Source organism: Oncorhynchus tshawytscha, linkage group LG02 (assembly GCF_018296145.1).
Source record: "Oncorhynchus tshawytscha isolate Ot180627B linkage group LG02, Otsh_v2.0, whole genome shotgun sequence".
NCBI classification, from domain to species: Eukaryota; Metazoa; Chordata; class Actinopteri; order Salmoniformes; family Salmonidae; genus Oncorhynchus; species Oncorhynchus tshawytscha.
This window is the reverse complement of record NC_056430.1, coordinates 31,238,561-31,259,612: the sequence shown is the minus strand read 5'-3', so window position 1 is coordinate 31,259,612 and position 21,052 is coordinate 31,238,561. Positions and strand designations below refer to the sequence as shown.

At 43.6% G+C, this 21,052-nt stretch overlaps 1 protein-coding gene across 1 annotated transcript in view; it reads right to left on the bottom strand.

Annotated features, from left to right (window-relative positions):
- epha8 (eph receptor A8) overlaps nucleotides 1–21,052 on the bottom strand; it is a 94,503-nt gene that overhangs the window by 1,653 nt on the left and 71,798 nt on the right. The window contains exons 6-18 of the mRNA XM_024378740.2: nucleotides 8,795–8,950; nucleotides 8,145–8,549; nucleotides 7,780–7,904; nucleotides 7,138–7,300; nucleotides 6,354–6,528; nucleotides 4,945–5,012; nucleotides 4,373–4,498; nucleotides 3,143–3,328; nucleotides 2,891–2,952; nucleotides 1,577–1,786; nucleotides 1,274–1,423; nucleotides 979–1,169; nucleotides 85–243 (exon numbers count right to left, since the gene is read on the bottom strand). Coding sequence (XP_024234508.2) covers nucleotides 85–243; nucleotides 979–1,169; nucleotides 1,274–1,423; nucleotides 1,577–1,786; nucleotides 2,891–2,952; nucleotides 3,143–3,328; nucleotides 4,373–4,498; nucleotides 4,945–5,012; nucleotides 6,354–6,528; nucleotides 7,138–7,300; nucleotides 7,780–7,904; nucleotides 8,145–8,549; nucleotides 8,795–8,950 — 2,176 coding nt within the window. The remainder of the gene's footprint in view (nucleotides 1–84; nucleotides 244–978; nucleotides 1,170–1,273; nucleotides 1,424–1,576; nucleotides 1,787–2,890; nucleotides 2,953–3,142; nucleotides 3,329–4,372; nucleotides 4,499–4,944; nucleotides 5,013–6,353; nucleotides 6,529–7,137; nucleotides 7,301–7,779; nucleotides 7,905–8,144; nucleotides 8,550–8,794; nucleotides 8,951–21,052) is intronic.

Here is a 21,052-nt window from a genome sequence, read left to right as displayed (position 1 = left end):
TTTGGATAATGTGATTAGAGTGTGATGTTGTGAGAGTAGGACTGTAGTGTGGTGTCAGCGTGGAGCTGTAGCCTAGCCCCTTACCCTTGGTTCATGCTTATGACGTGGCCCAAGGTCTGGTAGCCTCCTACAGCAAAGTGGTCCTTGTATCGGCCCATCTTGATGGTATCCAGCCACTCATCCACGGAACTACAGCTGCTGAAGTCTGGGATACTTCTGTCCATCATGGGAGGTGTGCCTAACCTGGGGGATAGAGAGAGACAGAGAGAAAAGAGGGCGAGAGAGAGCGAGAGACAGCGAGAGACAGCGAGAGACAAAATGGAGGGAAAAAAAGTGTGTGAGAGAGAGAGAGGAGGAAGAAAAGGTGGTAGGAAAAAGATAGAGAAAAGGGAGAGCGGAGGCATGAGGAAAGAGAGAGATGAAAAAAAGGGTCTTGAAATGCAATAGCAGCTAAGGCAGAAAATCAATAGCAGTTAAAATGATAGAGAAGAGGTGGCTGCTCTGATTGCAGGATGGCTGGTTTGGCTAGATTAATACAGGGAGAAATCCTTAACACCCCCCCTTCCCTCCTCATTCCTCCATCTCCCCTTCTTCCACCTGACATGCACCAGGGATCCGGGACCCGGGATCTGAACGGAGCGATTTAACACGGGTCCAACTCTAGCTTCAGCCGCTATTCTCTCTGCTCTCTGATTCCCAAACGATCAATGTCAATATCACAGGCTCTTATTTAACCGAGAGCGCGTCAATCAGAGATGAGCTTATTGGAAAACGAACACGGCCGTTCCTTGCTCCCCTAAGGCAACCCGTCTCCCTCGCGTCAGCCGGGGAAGTTTGGGGGAAACTTTAGGCTGTAACTTTATCCCACAGCTTATGTATGACAGATGAGCTGAGAGTGGATTTGCAGCCCTTTGTCCAGACAATGGGTCCCAAGCAATCTATATTGCCCAGGCGATGGTGGCCTAGCAGCCTGCTCACCTGCACAGTGTGTCCATGGACTTAAGGTTCTCCGGGTTCCGGATAAGCTTGTCTAGAACCGTAACAATCTGACAGAAGCGAGGCCTCTCGTTCCGGTCCTTCTGCCAGCAGTCCAGCATGAGAGTGTGTAGAGCACCTGGACAGCTCATTGGAGCAGGCAGCCTGTAGCCCTCCTCTACTGACTTGATCACCTACACACACACACACACACACACACACACACAGATATGCAGGTATCATTACACACACATACAGTACATGTGTTTTTTTGCGTGTGTGTGTCCACTCTACTCACATCTCGGTTGGTGAGGTTCCAGTATGGCCTCTCCCCGTATGACATCACCTCCCACATGACCACGCCGTAGCTCCACACGTCACTGGATGAGGAGAACTTCCTGTAGGCGATGGCCTCCGGTGCTGTCCAGCGGATCGGAATCTTACCACCCTGAAGGGAACAGCACCAGACTAGAGCCGACACTGGCATTTCACCACGGAATAGAAAACAGAACCTGAACTAGAGAACTAGGGCTACAACAGTATTAGAACCTAGTGTATATTAGAGTTTTAGAATGTAGCTATCATGAGAGTGTGAACTCACGCTGGTGGTGTATGCTGCATCAGGATCGTCCTCCAGGACTCTAGACAGGCCGAAGTCAGACACCTTACACACCAAGTTGCTGTTGACCAGGATGTTACGAGCTGCCAGGTCGCGGTGGATGTAGCCCAGGTCTGCCAGGTAGGTCATACCCGCAGCGATGCCACGCAGCACGCCCACCAACTGGATTATAGTGAACTGACCATCATGTCTCTGAGAGGAGGAAGGGGAGAGAGGAGAAGAACGGGGTTGAGATGTAGAGAAAGATTGTAGTATTCGTTACAGGCATATGGATTGAGATCTCTGATGTCAAGTCTTTCAAAAACAATTTAAATGTGTTAACAAGAGAAAGAAAGTGAGGGAATCTGATAGAAAGAGGGAAACTGTTTGTGAAAAAGAGATGAAATCCAAACAAAGCGTAGTTTTATTTATACAGCACATTTCAGACATGGAATGCAACGCAATGTGCTTCACAGGAAAATATACTGAACAAAAATATAAACGCTACATGCAACAATTTCAAAGATTTTACTGAGTTACAGCTCATTTGAGGAAATCAGTCAATTGAAATGAATTCATTTGGCCTTAATCTATGGATTTCACATGACTGGGAATACAGATATGCATCTGTTGGTCACAGATACCTTAAAAAAATGGGCTTCAGGATTTCGTCATGGAATTTTTGTGCATTCAAATCGATAAAATGCAATTGTGCTCATTGTCTCTAGTTTATGCCTGCCCATACCATAATCCCACCGCCACCATGGGGCACTCTGTTCACAACGTTGACATCAGAAAACCTCTCGCCCACATGAGGCCATACACATGGTCTGCATTTGTGAGGCCGGTGGGACGTACTGCCAAATTCTCTAAAACAATGTTGGAGACGTCTTATGTTAGAGAAATTAACATTCAATTCTCTGGCAACAGCTCTGGTGGACATTCCTGCAGTCAGCATGCCAATTGCATGCCAACTTGAGACCTCTGTGGCATTGTATTGTGTGACAAAACTGCACATTTTAGAGTGGCCTTTTATTGTCCCCAACACAAGGTGCACCTGTGTAATGATCATGCTGTTTAATCAGCTTCTTGATATGCCACACCTGTCAGGTGAATTGATGATTATCTTAGCAAAGGAGAAATGTTCACTAATGGATGTAAATACACGTGTGCGCAACATTTTAGAGAAATAAGCTTTTTGTGCGTAAGGAACATTTTGGGGATCTTTTATTTCAGCTCATGAGACATGGGACCAACACTTTACATGTTGCATTTAGATTTTTGTTCAGTATATATAAAAACAGAAAATCAACAAACCCTCAGGAAAGAGTCCAGAGATCCATTCTCCATGTACTCAGTGATGATCATGACTGGTTTACCTGGAGGAATGGAGGGATGGGAGTAAGGGAGTGTGGGGGAGGGAGTGAGGCAGGAGCCACAGTAACTAAACAGGAGTAACTTACACCAGATAACTTACTTATTGCATTTAATTGAATTTAGCTGAAAAGAAATGTAATTGCACCAAACTGAAAATGGAGTTGAATCAAATCAAAACAAATGGAATCTTACTGCGTGTTACCACTCCCTCCAGGTGGATGATGTTAGGGTGGTCAAACTGGGCCATGATTGATGCCTCAGCCAGAAATTCTCTCCTCTGCTTGTCACTGTATCCTGCCTTCAGCGTCTTCAGAGCCACCGGGATGTCTCTCTTGCCTGGGAGACGCATCCGCCCGTAACACACCTCCCCAAACTCACCTGGAGACACACACAGACACACACACACACACACAATTCAGGATGAGATATAGTATATGCCTCCCTGACAACACTATAGACAGATGTATCCATTGATTGAAAAATGTATTCAAACAAAAAATATATATATACACTACTGTTCAAAAGTTTGGGGTCACTTAGAAATGTCCTTGTTTTTGAATGAAAGCATTTTTTTTGTCCATTAAAATAACATAACATTTATCAGAAATACAGTGTAGACGTTGTTAATGTGGTAAATGACTGTTGTAGCTGGAAACGGCTGATTTTTAATGGAATATCTACATAGGCGTACAGAGGCCCATTATCAGTAACCATCACTTCTGTGTTCCAATGGCACGTTGTGTTAGCTAATCCAAGTTTAGCATTTTAAAAGGCTAATTGATCATTAGAAAACCCTTTTGCAATTATGTTAGCACAGCTGAAAACTGTTGTTCTGATTTAAAGAAGCAACAAAACTGGACTTCTTTAGACTAGTTGAATATCTGGAGCATCAGGTTTTGTGGGTTCAATTACAGGCTCAAAATGGCCAGAAACAAAGAACTTTCTTCTGAAACTCGTCAGTCTATTCTTGTTCTGAGAAATGAAGAAACTGAAGATCTCGTTCAATGCTGTGTACTACGAAATACTGTCTACACTGTATTTCGGATCAATTTCATGTTATTTTAATGGACAAAAAATTAGCTTTTCTTTCAAAATCAAGGACATTTCTAAGTGACCCCAAACTTTTGAATGGTAGTGTATGTACGGTATATTTGTCCTTTGTGATCTGAAAAGTCCTGGAACATGTCATTACATGTTTTCCCCTTTCCTCTTCTGTGTCTTATCAACAACTGCCATTCTAAAGGTCATTGTTAACAGACGTGATTATGACGCCTGTGTGTTGCCATTTCCTGCTGTGCCAATATGATGTTAGTATTCCCTGTGTGTTTGATTGATAGCCCCATGCGACGCTCTGATTCCACTGTGCCATCCCTCTCCACTGCACACCTCAGCATTTACGTCAGTCAATGATTTTCAGTTTACCTGAGCCAATGATTTTCTCCAGTTTGATCCTGGAAGCTTCAATTTCTCTGGCAAACTCATGGACGGCCTGGCAGGGGTCCTCGTAGGTGTGTGGGTCGATGTAGAAACGTGCGTCGGGGAATGACACTAAAATAAACAACATTAGCATCTGGTCACATACCACTGGATGGAAACAATATGCTTCACGTGAGTGAGTGAGAGAGAGAGAGAGAGAGAGGGGGAGAGGGAGAGAGAGCGAGAGAGAGAAAAGAGAGAGAGGGGGGGGAGGGAGAGAGAGAGGGGGAGAGGGAGAGAGAGAGAGAGGGGGGAGAGAGAGAGGGAGAGGGAGAGAGAGGCGGGGGGGGAGAGAGAGAGAGAATATGCCATTTAAAAGTATGAACTTGGATACCCACATAAGCTTTGCAAGCATCTCTCAGAGAGAGAGAGAGAGAGAGAGAGATAATTTCTACCTGAACAAATCTGAATCAAAAGGAAAGTGAACTGTGTACATTGAGGATGAACATTATTACCACTTGAGTGAAGACTAGGAAGGGAAATATAATAATAGACTAGTAATAATAATACAAACGCACCATGGCCATTCTGGTAGTGCATCTTCTCCTCATCAGAGTCCTGGAAGGCCTTGCTATAGCCACAGTGTCTGTATCACAAACACACAGAAACATGTAAATGTCACTATGTTGTGATGCTGTTTTCTACTTTGTATTTCCAAGTCTTCGGGTGTATGGTTTATATAGAGCATCACGTTGTATGTTAAAACTCTTCAGTCTCGTCATAGCAGTTAATTCACTCTAAAAGGCCTTTTTCACATGTAAGTCTTCAGAATAGTTCAGAGTCTAGACACTTCTCACTGTTTTCCTCTCTTTCTGTCTTCCAGCTCCAAACGAACTCGGCTTGAAAATGTTAACAAGTTGGAAATAGTTAAACACAATTAAATCAATTATTTGTGGAAGAGTTGTAGAACTCAGAAGAGGGAATTGAAGGAGAGGGATATATACGTAAAACACATTTGCATGGTTACTTAACCAAAATGAATTGCCATTATAATTAAACTCACTGTTTAGAACACTGAGGTAAAATAAGAACTGGAGACTGTGTCCAAAATGTCTGCCCGTTGTTTTCAAGGTAATCTACTCACTTTCACATATGCCGATTCACGCACCGTCTACTGTAAATCCGAGTTGCTTCCTGTTTCTACGTACCAACATCACATGTGCACTAGCGCACAGGGAGCAGCATGAGCAGCGACAACATCATTACGTCATCCACAAATATGGCAGACATTGGATGAATTAAGTATCTTCGGCTGTGAGTGATGATTTTTTTTTTCCTCAATTATTATGTTAATAATTAAATGGATATTTGGTGCACAAAGGTGATGACGAAAGTGACTTACTAGGAATTTTCTAATCTGACTTCTTTCTCTATGTGGCCGTGTATGGAAATGGTCTTTCTGGGCGGGCGTCAGTTAAACTGCAGTACTGAGGCAAAACTGTAGGTGCAGTCGAAACCTTGCTTCTCGACAGGAACCCTGGCCCCTTGGTTTAGAATTACAAAACTCAACTGGGTCTGATCATTTCCTGCGCAGAAACTCTGTGAGATGACTTGACTTTCCACTGTAAACGCAGGCTGTAATCTAGAGTGAGAACTACTCTGTACTAATTAAAACCATTAGTGGAACAACGTTAGAGAGATTATCTCCTTACGTTTCCTGTTTGATGGACATATCACAGTGCTGTTGGGGTTTGAGGTTGCAGACAGACACACCATGGAAACAGTTACCGTAGCATAAGAGCCTATGGGGTTTAGAGTTGATCATATGGATTTCAATGCATAAGGTTAGTGGACATCACAGGCAGATAAAGAACAACAAAGTAATGCTAATATAAACATTTACCCTACTATAAATAAATCCTATGGAGATGATGGTAACATTTACTTGAACCCTCCTTGAGGTAGTGTAAAAAGATATCCCACATACATATGTGAATGACGTAGAGTCAGAGAGGACTCGTCCACATCACGGGGAGTGGTGTAGTGTAAGAAAGGGTTGCCTTGCCGTTTCCTGCAGATGACGATGGCCAGGAAGGTGACGAGGCCAGAGACCAGGACCATACAGATCCAGATGATGGTCATAGTGTCGTAGCGCAGAGGAACTGGACACACAACAACACAACCAGTTAGTGTCAGAGTGAGAGACAAAGACAGTGTGTGTGAGTGTGTGTTAAAATGTGTAATGTGTGTGTGTGAGACTGCATGCGTGTGTGTGTGTGTGTTCTATGCTCTTTGAGGCTTGGATCAGCAGCAGGTTTCCTGACAGGGGTGACCCTCACACAAATCACAGATCAATAACATTAAGGGATTGTCTGAAGACTTCCTGGTCCCACTGACACTGACAGCTCTTTAACCAGTAGCATGCTGTGCTGTCTGGGTTAACATACACTAACTCCCCTGTGGCTGACAGGTTTACACAGTAGTCCACATATCTACCAACAGACACTTCTATCAAGCCTCTCTATAGTTACTAGGAATGTGTACAAATACTTGTGCATCGCTGGGTGGGCCCAGGTGGGTCGTGCATCGCTGGGTGGGTCTAGGTGGGTCGTGCACCGCTGGGTGGATCCAGGTGTGTCGTGCATTACTCAAATAGGTGGTGTTGGGTGAGGTGCGTTTTCACCCATAGAAAACAATGTACTTTGAAACCTCAGTGTTTTGTTGTTTTATTGATGGTCACTGCTCTATGGCTCCTTCTCTGATTATCTTACTTGCTTTCCCGGTCTGGATCTCCACGTTCTGGCTGAAGCGTCCGCAGCCTGCCGAGGTTCTGGCCCGGACCTGGAAGATGTACCTGGTACCGGGCTTCAGACCAGACACCCGGGCCGTAGTCCCCTTGGCCTTCAGGGTGGAGTAACTCTGCTGCTCCTTATCCTGGTGGAGGAGAGAGGTTAGAGAGGAGGAGAGGAGGGTCGGAAGGGTTGGAGCACAGGAGAGATGATAAAGGCTGTCTATACAAAGCTGTGTTTACATTTCTGACTAACATCCACCTTAGCAGTAAACCCGGGAGTTTGGCCAAATTAAGACATTAACACAGCAGCCACACTAATCTGTCTGTACTATCAAGATGTGTGTTCATGACATTATTACTTCACTCTATACACACTCCCCTGTCTCCAGGGACCACTCCACTGTGGGGTGTGATGTGGTATTTACATATGCCCTGGTCTGGTGTGTGTGCCTCCTGTGCTGGTCAGATCACTCATACCCCATTAGCTGTGTGTCAGAGCTTGCAGAACAACACAGCAATTAGCTTGTCTCCCTCCGCTTTCAGGCTTACCCACACGCTCACTGTCACTTTCACCTATCAGCCCAGATCAGCCCCACCCACACACAGTATTTATCTACTGTACCTTCTCGTAGTATTTGACGTCATACTCCAGTATGACTCCGTTGGGCTGGTCTGGTTCGTGCCACAGCAGAGTGACACTATTCTGACTTGCGTTCTCTTGACGAATCGCAATTACCTGGGATGGGGCTGAACAGGAAGCAAGAAAAATGAAGTACACAACACATAAATTAATAGAGAACCAGAACAGACAGGGCAGCCCTACATGCAAACAGCAATACAATCCAAAAGAGATCATACAGGAAAATGTAACCTACTGTAGCTGTTGAGATGTTGTTTTTAATTCTAGGTAAACTGTATTTCTTTTCTATGTAAATTGACCTTCATGAGTAAAATGTTATGTAATAAATCCATACAGGTATCCCCTACCTGCCTGGTTCGTAGTGATGTTGACAGAGGCGAAGGGCGGCGGCTCATTGCTCAGATGAGTCACTGCATTCATTGCTAGGATGCGGAAGGTGTAGTTGGCGTGGGCAACCAGGTTTAGAACAGTCACCCAGGGTTCGGTCAGAGAGCTCTGTCGGGGAACGAACCGCACCGGTACCACACCGGCACGGTCCACTGTCCCTCCACCCCCTCCTCCCATCCCCCCTCCACCACTGGTTGTCCCTGCTGTACAGTCCTCACACTGCCCGCCCTCCCCAGAACACTTCTGACAGAGCACACTGTACAGCAGGTCACTGCGACCCCCAGAGTCCAGCGGTCGGCCCCACTCCAGATTCACTGACGTCCCATTAACTGATGATATCACGTTTACTGGAGCTGTTGGGGGGCCTGGGGAGAGGAGAGATAGAAAAAGAGAGGGAAGAGAAGAATTAGAAGGGAGGAGAGAAAGTTACGTTTCCATATGTTTTTTTCTTGCCTATCACCTGAAAAAGTTGGAGGTGCTTCTATTATCTCGTTCAGAAATCAAAATAGTTATTACAGATAATTATGTCTAAATCACCCAGAGCATTCAGAGAGATAGGTGCAGGATGCAGCATGTAGGGGTGTTGTGTGTGTGTGTGTGTGTGACGTACGTGTGCAGGGTGCAGCAAGGGTGTCGGTGGGGGCTCTGTAATGACTGGAGTCACAGGGGCAGGAGAGGGCAGCTCTGGTCTCTGAGTGGCTTTGTAGAGGACACTTCCCACACAACCCATCACCTGCTACTGGCTTATAGAAACCCACCTCACACGCTGCATGGGGAGAGAGGAGGAGGGGAGAGGGGTGGAAAGAGAGAGAGAGGATATGCCATTTTAAAATATGCTTTGAAAATATCAGCTTTGGTCTACCACACTATTTCTAGAGCAACCCCAACAGTCAATATGTAATTGGAACCCTGCATAAAAGCACTGACTTGAGAGGAGGGGGAGAAGAAAGTTACGACTTTTTCACACACGCATTTGGGCCAAAGAGGCTGTGCACTGTTGATACTCCCGTAGGGAACATTAGAATCTAGACCACGTTTCAACCTTATTCAGCACACGTACTACATATTCACTTTCAACTCTGCACTGATGAATAATACAGGCTCCTCTGATAAATATATTCTCTTTAGAATGCAGAAACAGGGTGTATGGAGCTGTGGAAACAGAAACTTTCTAATATATCTGGCAACATCATGGGTTCATCTTAACTGCCTCAGTAAAAATTTAAAAAGGTTTGGCAAAATGTCTCTTATAGGTTAAGGACGACCTTCGTATAACCTTATTTTGACCATTGGCTCCAATAAATAAATAGATCAAAACATGTGTATTACACATCAAAAACAAAACTTTGCTAGTGTAGTTGTATTGTTCAGCACTCAATGTTATTGATGATATTTCTTTATGCCTTTCCATAATTTATGAGTCTCTAAATACGTCTTCAATTTCCAATGAACCCTGACATGTAAGAGTGTCAGTAGCATATTGATAGTGTATACCATCTGGATTACACACACACATACACACACGGACGCACACACACACACACACACACACACACATGGACGCACGCACATACACATTCAGACACACATACAGAGACACACACACTGTCTGGATCACAACCAGATTAAAAGGCAGGGGCTGATATCGCACCTCTCTTTCACCGTCAGTGTCCCCCAAGGAACCAGAAACTACTTCTATTTGCAATATTTATCCCAGACTGCTTTCTCTCCTCCCTTTTATCCCGTTAATCCCACCATCCCTTGATGTTTTTTGTGAAGCTCCTGAGTTGAAAAGCAGGTCAGGATAAACATCGGAACAGCTCGCTCATCAAGGAGGGAGGCTGCTGACACTTTGAAGTCTCTGACAGATTTACCAGCTAGCACACTCAGCAACACACACACACACACACTCACTCTCACACACACACACACACACACACACACACACACACACACACACACACACACACACACACACACACACACACACACACACACTCACACACATGCATACACAGTTAGCAAAAACGATAATGCTATACGCATGACACACATCACATGCACCCAATAACACAAATAATTCATCAAGTACAATTATAAACTTGGTAACACACACACAGAAAAAGTAGAATTGAAAGGAGGGCTGGTGTGGATGACCCCTGATGACCTTTCAAACCTGACTCACATTGGTCTGGCACTCTGAATAAAGTGAGGAAATGAGAGAGAGAAGAGAAAGAGAACGAGAATGGAGAGACTAGAGACAGCGCACTGTGTGTGTGTGTGTGTGTGTGTGTGTGTGTGTGTGTGTGTGTGTGTGTGTGCGTGCGCACGCGCGTGTGTGTGTGTATTGTGTGTGTGTATTGTTTGGCACATCAGAGCCTGTCAGCCCAGTGCTGCCGATGCAGGAGTATTTGCATTACAATGAATCTTAATGGCTGTGTGCTGGCTTTGTGTGCTGACCTTGATTTATTCTCAGTATAAGTGGGTAAATAAACAACACGGTATAGAAAGAGGAGTTGGGAAAGAAAATCACAGACTTGAGGAGACTGAGGGGGAACGGGACTTGAGGAGAGTCTTCAGTGCCACCTGGTCTTCTGGCAAATGGTCATAAAGTGCTTACTGACATACTGTACATAGCTTTAAACAACATTGAGTTAGTCAAAAGCTGGTGTGGCCAAACTCAAACAATTTAGCCAGGCACATGTACATGCACGCTTTCTAGTTCTCTTCTGGGAACAAACAGCGGTAACTAATAAGCAGGTAATACTGCCATGCTGGTAGGAGTGATGGATGATTGTGTCAGTAAAGTCATGTGGAAATGGGCCACTGGTGTCTGGTGTGAATCTCTCCACACTCCAAACTCCTAGATGAGGCCTGTGTCCCACTCTCTGAGTTACTAATCTGACCCCATACTGGAGGCTTTAGAATGATACACTACACCCTCTACGGCTCTGGCCACAAGTACTGTATTGCACTATATAGAATGGAGAGTCATTTTAAATACAGACATAGTCTCAAATGAGATGTCCCACTTTCAATTTAGATAAGCCTTATTGATTCAATGACTGAATCTGTCTAGGTACTGCTCAGAGCCAAATGACTGTGGACAGCGGAATGGATGGAGGGATGGATGGATTGTTGGGGAGTGATAGAGAATGGATGGAGGGATGGATGGATTGTTGGGGAGTGATAGAGAATGGATGGATGGGATTGTTTTCCCTCAATGGGGGTCAGTAAAGGACAAAGAAGCTGTGATCATATCATTAAAACACAACCATTTCACTCATACATTAATATAACAGGCGGCAGCACAAAAACATTCTGAAGATATTATATTTGAAGGTAGACTGGACCATAAAAAATAAATTGGGAGTCTTATTGAACTGGGGTGGCAGGTAGCCTAGTGGTTAGAGTGTTGGGCCAGTAACCGAAAGGTTGCTAGATCAAATCCCTGAGCTGACAATGTAAAAATCTGCCATTTTGCCCCTGAACAAGGCAGTTAACAGACTGTGCCTAGACCGTCATTGTAAATAAGAATTTGTTCTTATCTGACTTTCCTAGTTGAATAAAGGTCAAAAATAAGATAATCTCTGTCAATTTGATCAGTATTTAAATGCTTTATCATTTTGGAATAAACATTAGATCAGGTAGAATTACAGTATATACTGAACATGCAGGTGTTAAAATTGCATTCTGGGTGGAAAACAAAACCAACACTATTCAAACAGTCCATTAATAACGTATACTATACGCTGGTGTTAGAAGCAATCGTGGCAGCAGTACTCTGACATCAGAGCATGACTTCATTTCACCAAGAGCTTTGCATTCCCTTGAAGAGAAATGACACATCTGAAATTGTCCAAGTGGAAAATATTTGTTTATCCCAGAGGCTGAAATATGACCAGAATATATCTGTAGAATCATTTTCCCAGCTAATTAAATGTCCTAAGTATAATAAACAGAAACACAATAAAACCAACAACTTGGAAAAAGGAGGAAAGAGAGAAACCTTTTTCTTTAAATGGCAACACAATTTTCAAAGAGTGAGAAAATGTACAGACATAATCTGATGCACAAGCCAGGAGAGAAGGCTACAGTAATTGCTGATAATAACTCATCCGATAACTCCTGCTTTCCCAGTAGGTTTAAATCAATGGCATTGATGAAGTCATCACAAAAAGAGTGCTACACAGATCTAAACGTGTTTTCCTTTGAAAACGCCTCGTAATTACAAATCAAACTAGACCGATGCATGGTGGGTAATGAGCATTAAACTGGTGTTAATTATCCGATTGAATGGCTGTCACCATTCAACCGTGCCTGATGGAACAGAGTGGAGAGAGAGATGGGAGAGGGGTAACAGGAGAGGAAGAGAGAGAGAAAGGGGTAGAAGACCGAGAGAGTGATACAAAGAGAGAGGTGAGGACAGTCAGAAAGAAAGGAGCGAGAGAGGTGCACAAGGAAGAGGAGGTTGAGGCGGAGAAAGAGAGAGACAAACTGGCTAGTTTCAATACCTCACAAACAAAAGGAGACTTTCAAAGAAATGTAGGGAGAGAGAGTAGACTAATGCCTGAGGCACACAGCAGGCAAATAAGTGAGGGAGAAAGAGAGAAGAAGTGAGAGAGAAGCCTTTGTCTCCTCTTTTGAGTCTGTTTCATGACTCGCTGTGAAGCATCAGAGAGGAAATTAATCAAGTGTTTTTGATTATGAATTTAATTCAAAAGGACAAAGTGGGCTGTGAGAGATGGAACAAAGACAAGAAGCATTTACGTGTCACAGCTGCCTCTACTGAGCATAAAAACGTATATTCTATATATTAAGTCATATTCATTCAACATGACAGTCTTTGATAAACAGTCTGAGTCCAGAGCAGTCCAGTCTAAATAGAAATTCAGGGTGAAATGGATGCTGTGTCGCATTGTCTAGCTATTATCTATCTATTGCACACAGCTACTCCCCGTATAGTAGTTTGACAGCCTCAAAAGTGAGCGTAGTACAGGAGTGGATGCAGTACAGCACAACCATGTACAGTTGAAGTCGGAAGTTTACATACACTTAGGTTGGAGTCATTAAAACTCATTTTCAGCCACTCCACTCATTTCTTGTTAACAAACTATAGTTTTGGCAAGTCGGTTAGGACATCTACTTTGTGCATGACACAAGTAATTTTTACAGCAATTGTTTACAGACAGATTATTTAACTTATAATTCACTGTATCACAATTCCAGTGGGTCAGAAGTTTACATACAGTGAGTTGACGGTGCCATTAAACAGCTTGGAACATTCCAGAAAATTATGTCATGGCTTTAGAAGCTTCTGATAGGCTAATTGACATCATTTGAGACAATTGGAGGTCTACCTGTGGATGTATTTCAAGGCCTACCTTCAAAATCAGTGCCTCTTTGCATGACATCATGGTAAAATCAAAAGCAATCAGACAAGACCCCAGAAAAAAAATTGTAGACCTCTACAAGTCTGGTTCATCCTTGGGAGCAATTTCCAAACACCTGAAGGTACCACTATCAACACCATGGGACCACGCAGCCGTCATACTGCTCAGGAAGGAGACGCGTTCTGTCTCCTAGAGATGAACGTACTTTGGTGCGAAAAGTGCAAATCAATCCCAGAACAACAGCAAAGGACCTTGTGAAGATGCTGGAGAAAACAGGTACAAAGCATCTATATCCACAGTAAAACAAGTCCTCTATCGACATACCCTGATAGGCCGCTCAGCAAGGTAGAAGCCACTGCTCCAAAATCGCCATAAAAAAGCCTGACTACAGTTTGCAACTGCATATGGGGACAAAGATCGTACTTTTTGGAGAAATGTCCTCTGGTCTGATCAAACAAAAATAGAACTGTTTGGCCATAATGACCATCGTTATGTTTGGAGGAAAAAGGGGGACGCTTGCAAGCTGAAAAACACCATCCCAACCGTGAAGCACGAGGGTGGCAGCATCAGGTTGTGGGGGTGCTTTGCTGCAGGAGGGGCTGGTGCACTTCACAAAATAGATGGCTTCATGAGGTAGGAAAATGATGTGGATATATTGAAGCAACATCTCAAGACATCAGTCAGGAAGTGAAAGCTTGGTCGCAAATGGGTCTTCCAAATGGACAATGACCCCAAGCATACTTCCAAAGTTGTGGCAAAATGGCTTAAGGACAACAAAGTCAAGGTATTGGAGTGGCCATCAGAAAGCCAAGTGTGTGCGATCAAGGAGGCCTACAAACCTGACTCAGTTACACCAGTTCTGTCAGGAGGAATGGGCCAGAATTCACCCAACTTACTGTGGGAAGCTTTTGGAAGGCTACCTGAAACGTTTGACCCAAGTTAAACAATTTAAAGGCAATGCTACCAAATACTAATTGAGTGTATGTAAACTTCTGACCCTCCGGGAATGTGATGAAAGAAATAAAAGCTGAAATAAATCTTTCTGTCTACTATTATTCTGACATTTCACATTCTTAAAATAAAGTGGTGATCCTAACTGACCTAAGACAGGGTATTGTTACTAGGCTTAAATGTCAGGAATTGTGAAAAACTGAGTTTGAATGTATTTGGCTAAGGTGTATAATCTTCCGACTTCAACTGTATCTCAAAACCTCTCAGTACACGGCATCCTTGGTGAACTGTAATTATTCATGCAGGTTTGAAATCATTAATTCCACTCAACACATATTTCAATGTCCATAAAGGGCAATGTGTACCTGTTGCAACCCAACTTTGTTTTGAAATAGAGATACAGAGAATATTCAAGGTGATATAGTGACAGTGACTGTCAAAATGTCACCCTCTATTTCTGTGATGATAGTGGGTGACTCACTTGTCCCCTGCCCTCCAAGTGTGATACAAATACAGCTCCATCGATCACATTTCAGCACACGCTCACACAGGCCATTTCAGCAGGCAGGGGTCTGAAAGAGGAGACAGCTCCTGTGCTCCCATCAGTTTAACTCAACACAGTAAAGTCAGGGCAGGAAATCATTTCATAAAGTTCTCTAACTCCCCCTAGACCCAGGCTGGCTGGCAGTGCCTCAGTGATGTCTTGTATCATGTTTTTGTACTGTCATCTTTAATAGCTGTTAGATTCAGGGCTGGACTTGGGTGGGCAGTATTGTTTAGGCCAGAGGTAGCACACACTCCATTAATAATTGACCCACTACCAACCACTCTTTATGACCAGTGTGTGCATGTCCATCCTTTAATACGAGATATATTGAATCCAGACAGACAGAGACCTAGACCGACAGAGTATTAAACATTAATAACATGGACTTCACTGTCAGAGAACAACGGGGCTTTGTGTGTGTGTGTGTGTCTGCGCTCTGAGTAAGCCCTGTTGCTTTGTGCCATGATCTGAAAGCCTATAGCTGTCCGTACCTGCTGTGGAGATACGTGCCTGACCAATCAGAATGGAAATTGGGGGGAAGTTTAAGTGACACGACGTTGGCTCCTCTGGTCCAGTTATGATTAATTGTGTTATTGCTGCTCTCTCTCTCTCTCTCTCTCTCTCTCTCTCTCTCTCTCTCTCTCTCTCTCTCTCTCTCTCACCCACTCTCCCTCTCTCCTCTCTCTCTCTCACCCACTCTCCCTCTCTCTCTCTCTCTCTCTCACCCACTCTCCCTCTCTCTCTCTCTCTCTCTCACCCACTCTCCCTCTCTCTCTCTCTCTCTCTCACCCTCTCTCTCTCTCTCTCTCTCTCTCTCACCCACTCTCTCTCTCTCTCTCTCACCCACTCTCTCTCTCTCCATCTCCCTCTCTCCCTCTCTTCCCCCTCTCCCCCTCTCTCTCTCTCTTTCTATCTCTCTCTCTCTCTCCCCCTATCTCTCTCTCTCTCTCCCTCCCTATCTCTCTCTCTCTCTCTCTCTCTCTCTCCCTCCCTCTTCCTCCCTCTCTCTCTCTCTCTCTCTCTCCCTCTCTCCCTCTCTCCCTCTCCATCTCTCTCCCTCTCTCCCTCTCCCTCTCTTCTCCTCCTCACTCACTGCTTATGTCACAGTGGCCCAGCAGTGAGAATCTTTTAATCTCCTCATCCCAGTTTAAAATGTTGGCCATAAAATAAGCGTCACACTTCTAACAATGAGGACCAGACTAACAAACAAAGACGGCTAATTAGTCCTGGCAAAATAACAACATTCCCAACCATGACACACACAAGCACACACACAAACACACAGACACACACCCTCCCAATGCCCCCTTCTCTCCTCTCGCTGCTAGCAGCTGCTGTGGTTATCAGTGAGAATGGTGATTGTTGTTGCTGTTTTTGTTTTCTTGTTGTTTTGTTTTGCACAACCCAATCTGTCTAATGGGGGACTGCACAAATTGCTATTGGCATGTCTGTGATATGTGTTCCTGTGTGTGTGTGTATTTGAGAGTGTATTTGAGAGAGGGTGAGAGGGTGTGTTTGTTTGGGTGTTTGTTTGCATGAGTGAGTTTAGAGTTGAGGGTTGAATAATTCCAACCGAACTAATGGTATTTGATAGGTTTATGATTAAATAATGACAATTAATTGATGAAATAATAATTTCCTTCCTGGGAGTTCACATGGAGGCGGAACACAGTTTGTATCGTGATGAAAGACTCTCTCCAAGGAGATGTTGACAGCTACTTGAGATAATGAGATCATACTGTATGTGTGTGTGTTTGTGTGTACTCCCCTCCATGTGCATTAGAGAGTGATTTCCTGCCCCAAGGGTATCACTGTGTGTGTGGGAGTTTACGTGGCCATGTGTCAGCTAACTCAAAACAGAAGCACTGTTGATGATCACCAGTTGTTTACACGCTCACAGAAGGACACATCTAATTTGACAAGTTCATATTCCATTTCTCAGGAGATTTTTTTCAATTTGGGCTCGTATCATCGCAACTCTGCATTCCCCCTCCAGTTAATTTCGACAGTGATTATAACTATATGATACACTCAAGTGGACCTGAGCCAGAGAGTAATGAAGTTCTCACCTAATTATCTTTCGCTCTATCTATTACCTCATTTTAATGATCAGGTTTTAGGCCCTGGAAATACGACAACCATGATTATATCAGCCATTTATCTAATGTCCTCGTTTAGATTTTAGGGTAAAGTGAAGATCATAACAGATCGAACTAGCTTCCCAGTCTGGTCTCACAGCAAGACATGATATTCAACAGAAATCTGTGCCACTCCATTTAGTATATGTTACTTTACGATACGCTACATTACATTGAACAGACGTTACATATTACACGTAAATCCGGGACACTCAAATTAGTATGATACGTTACGTTTGGTATGGACAGTAGTTCACTTAAGGTAAAAAGAAAAGAAGGCGGGTTGGTTGTGGATGGGTGGGCGTATAATGTGAATGTCTAGCAACCCAAAGGCTGAGTGTTTGAATCTCATCATGGACAACTTTAGCATTTTAGCTAATTAACAACATAGCATATCATACTTAAGCAATTGAATGTGGCATATCATACTAAAGCAGTCAAACGTAGGTTATCATACTAAAAGGGTAAATTGCAATCAAGATGTTGTAGGACTTATAGGATACCGCTATTACATTGGTAGGCCAATGTAATGTATCCTAACTTAAAGTAAGATATCATACCAAATGGAGTGGCATGAAGTTTTGTAAAATATAATACACTTTCAACTGAGACCAAGTACAATTTAAAGTCCAATTTATCAAAAAAATCAGATCTCAAATCAGATCATCAGATCTGAAGATATTGCCACAATTGTCCGCTCTATCCTTTCTGTCAAGTATCAAGCGACTACTTATACAACAATAGTGCCCCTCTGATGTCCCACTCCCAGCTGACTGTCAGGTGTTCCCCTCTGGAAGGACCCCAGGGACCCAGAGGTGCTTCAGGTGCTCCACCTTGACTCCCTGTCAGAGCAGGGCACACACAGCTCTTTGCCTGCTGTCTGACAGACTTGAATGTGTGAGCATGTGTGTGTGTGTGCTTTTGTGCATGCGTGAGTGTGCGTGAGAGAGAGAGAGAGAAAGAGACACAGAGGGAGGAAGGGAAATGTTGACAGGCCAGTGAAAGGACAGGCAATATGAAAGGCCCCCTCCAGGGGGATTCGATCGTCTTTATTTGATGAATTTAATAAATAATAAATGCATATTAAATTCTCGTTGTTGACTCGCAGGGCCTTTCTGTGATATTTTCTACAGAGGCACATTGACAGATAACGATCACAATATGTGGCCAAGTGTCATACTGTCTCCCTCTTTCTCTCCTTTCTCTTTCCCTTTTCTTTCCACCACACCCTCGCTCTCTCCCTCTTTCTCCCTCTCTACCCTACAAGATCTCACGGTTTTATCAATTTGACTTCAGATTCCAACGTTTGTCTACGTTTCTCCAAAATGTAAAATGTTGAAGTTTCAACAGTTTAGTTTGAGATAGGGTTACGTTTACAACAGAAACAACTTGACTGTTAAGTTTAGGCATTAATTCCAAAATGGTTAAGGTTTGGGATAGCGTAAAAAAAACAAAAAACAAGAGCCGGAGCTCGTGGTTTAGTGCTCACCAGTGCCCCTAGTGGCTGGTTTTAATGTCATCTCCCAACGTCCTGGGTACCTGGACAGACGTCGCATTTCATTTTGGATCTTGAGCGTTCTCTCTCCCTCTCCCTCTCCCTCTCCCTCCCTCTCTCTCTCTCTGTGACAGGGATGAAATTGTGCTGACAGGAGAGTCAAACAATCCCTCAGTGTCTGAAGGAGACAATAATTGTTGTCTGCTTAAGAGGGAAAAGTGACAAATTACAAGAGCTGCCAGCCGCTGTGGCAAGCACACACACACACACACACACACACACACACACACACACACACACACACACACACACACACACACACACACACACACACACACACACACACACACACACACACACACACACACACACACACACACACACACACAGAGAGAGAGAGAGGACTGAAAATGCAGTTCAGTCTGAGAGGAGCTGTCGGAATTGCCTGACAATTTATGTAAATATGAAAAATGAAATCTTTCACTATTATATTTGTAGGTCCCTTGGAAAGGGTAACCACATAAAGCATTACCAAAAAAAGGCATACAGTGCCTTCGGAACGTATACAGACCCCTTGACTTTTCCCACATTTTGTTACGTTACAGTCTTTTTCTAAAATGGATTCAATCTACACTCAATATCACATAATGACAAATTGAAAACAAGTTTTTAGAATTTTTAGCAAATATATTAAACCTAAAAAACTGAAATACCTTATAATCATAAGAATTCAGACCCTTTGCTATGAGACTCGAAATTGAGATCAGGTGCATCCTGTTAACGTTGATCATCCTTGAGATGCTTCTACAACTTGTTGGAGTCCAGCTGTGGTAAATTTAATTGATTAAACATGATTTGGAAAGGCACCTACAGGTATAAGGAAGACGGTGCATGTCAGAGCAAAAAACTAAAACACGAGGAAGTAGTAAATGTCCTTAGAGCTCCGAGAGAGGATTGTGTCAAGGAAGAGATGTGGGAACGAGTACCAAAACATTTCTGCAGTATTGAAGGTCCCCAAAAACACACTGGCCTCTATCACTCTTAAATGGAAGAAGTTTGGCACCACCAAGACTCTTCCTAGACTAAGCAATCAGGGGAGAAGGCCCTTAGTCAAGGAGATGACCAAGAACCCGATGGTAACTCTGACAGAACTCCAGAGTTCCTCTGTGGAGATGGGAGAACCAGACAGAAGCCACTCCTCAGTTAAAGGCACATGATAGCCTGCTTGGAATATGCCAAAGGGCAGCTAAAGGACTTTCAGACCATGAGAAACAAGATTCTCTGATCAAAGATTGAGCTCTTTGGCCTGAATACCAAGCGTCACGCCTGGAGGAAACCTAGCACCATTCGTGAAGCATGGTGGTGGCAGCATCATGTTGTGGGGATGTCTTTCAGCGGCAGGGACTGGGAAACTAGTCAGGATCGAGGGAAAAATGAACAAAGCAAAGTACAGAGAGATCATTGATGAAATCCTGCTCCAGAGCACTCAGGACTGGGGCAAAGGTTCACCTTTTAACAGGGCAACGACTCTGAATGGCTTCGGGGCAAGACTCTGAATGTCCTTGAGGGGCACAGCCAGAGCCTGGACTTGTACCCGATCAAACATCTCTGGAGGGACCTGAAAATAGCTGTGCAGCGATGCTCCCCAACCTGATAGAGCTTGAGAGGATCTGCAGAGAAAATGGGAGAAACTCCCCAAATACAGGTGTGAAGCTTGTAGTGTTATACCCAAGTAGACTCGAGGCTGTAATCTGCCAAAGGTGCTTCAACAAAGTACTGAGTAAAGGGTTTGAATACTTACGTAAATGTGATATACTGTATATATATATTTTTTTTTTAACAAAAATGTAAAGAAATCTGTTTTTGCTTTGTCATTATGGCGTATTGTGTGTCAATTTTAGAGTAAGGCTGTAATGTAACGTAACAAAAGGTGGAAAAAGTCAAGGGGTTTGAATACTTTCTGAATGAACTGTATATAGAGTCCCAGTCAAAGGTTCGGACACACCTACTCATTCTAGGGCTTTTCTTTATTTTTACTATTTTCTACATTGTAGCGTAATAGTGGCGACATCAAAACTATGAAATAACACATATGGAATCATGTAGAAACCCAAAAAGTGTTAAACAAATCAAAATATATTTTATGTTTGAGATTATTCAAAGTAGCCACCCTTTGCCTTGATGACAGCTTTGCACACTCTTGACCTTGTCTCAACCAGCTTCATGAGGTAGTCACCTGGAATGCATTTCAATTAACAGGTGTGCCTTGTTAAAAGTTCATTTGTGGAATTTATTTCCTTCTTAAGGCATTTAAGCCAATCAGTTGTGTTGTGACAGGGTAGGA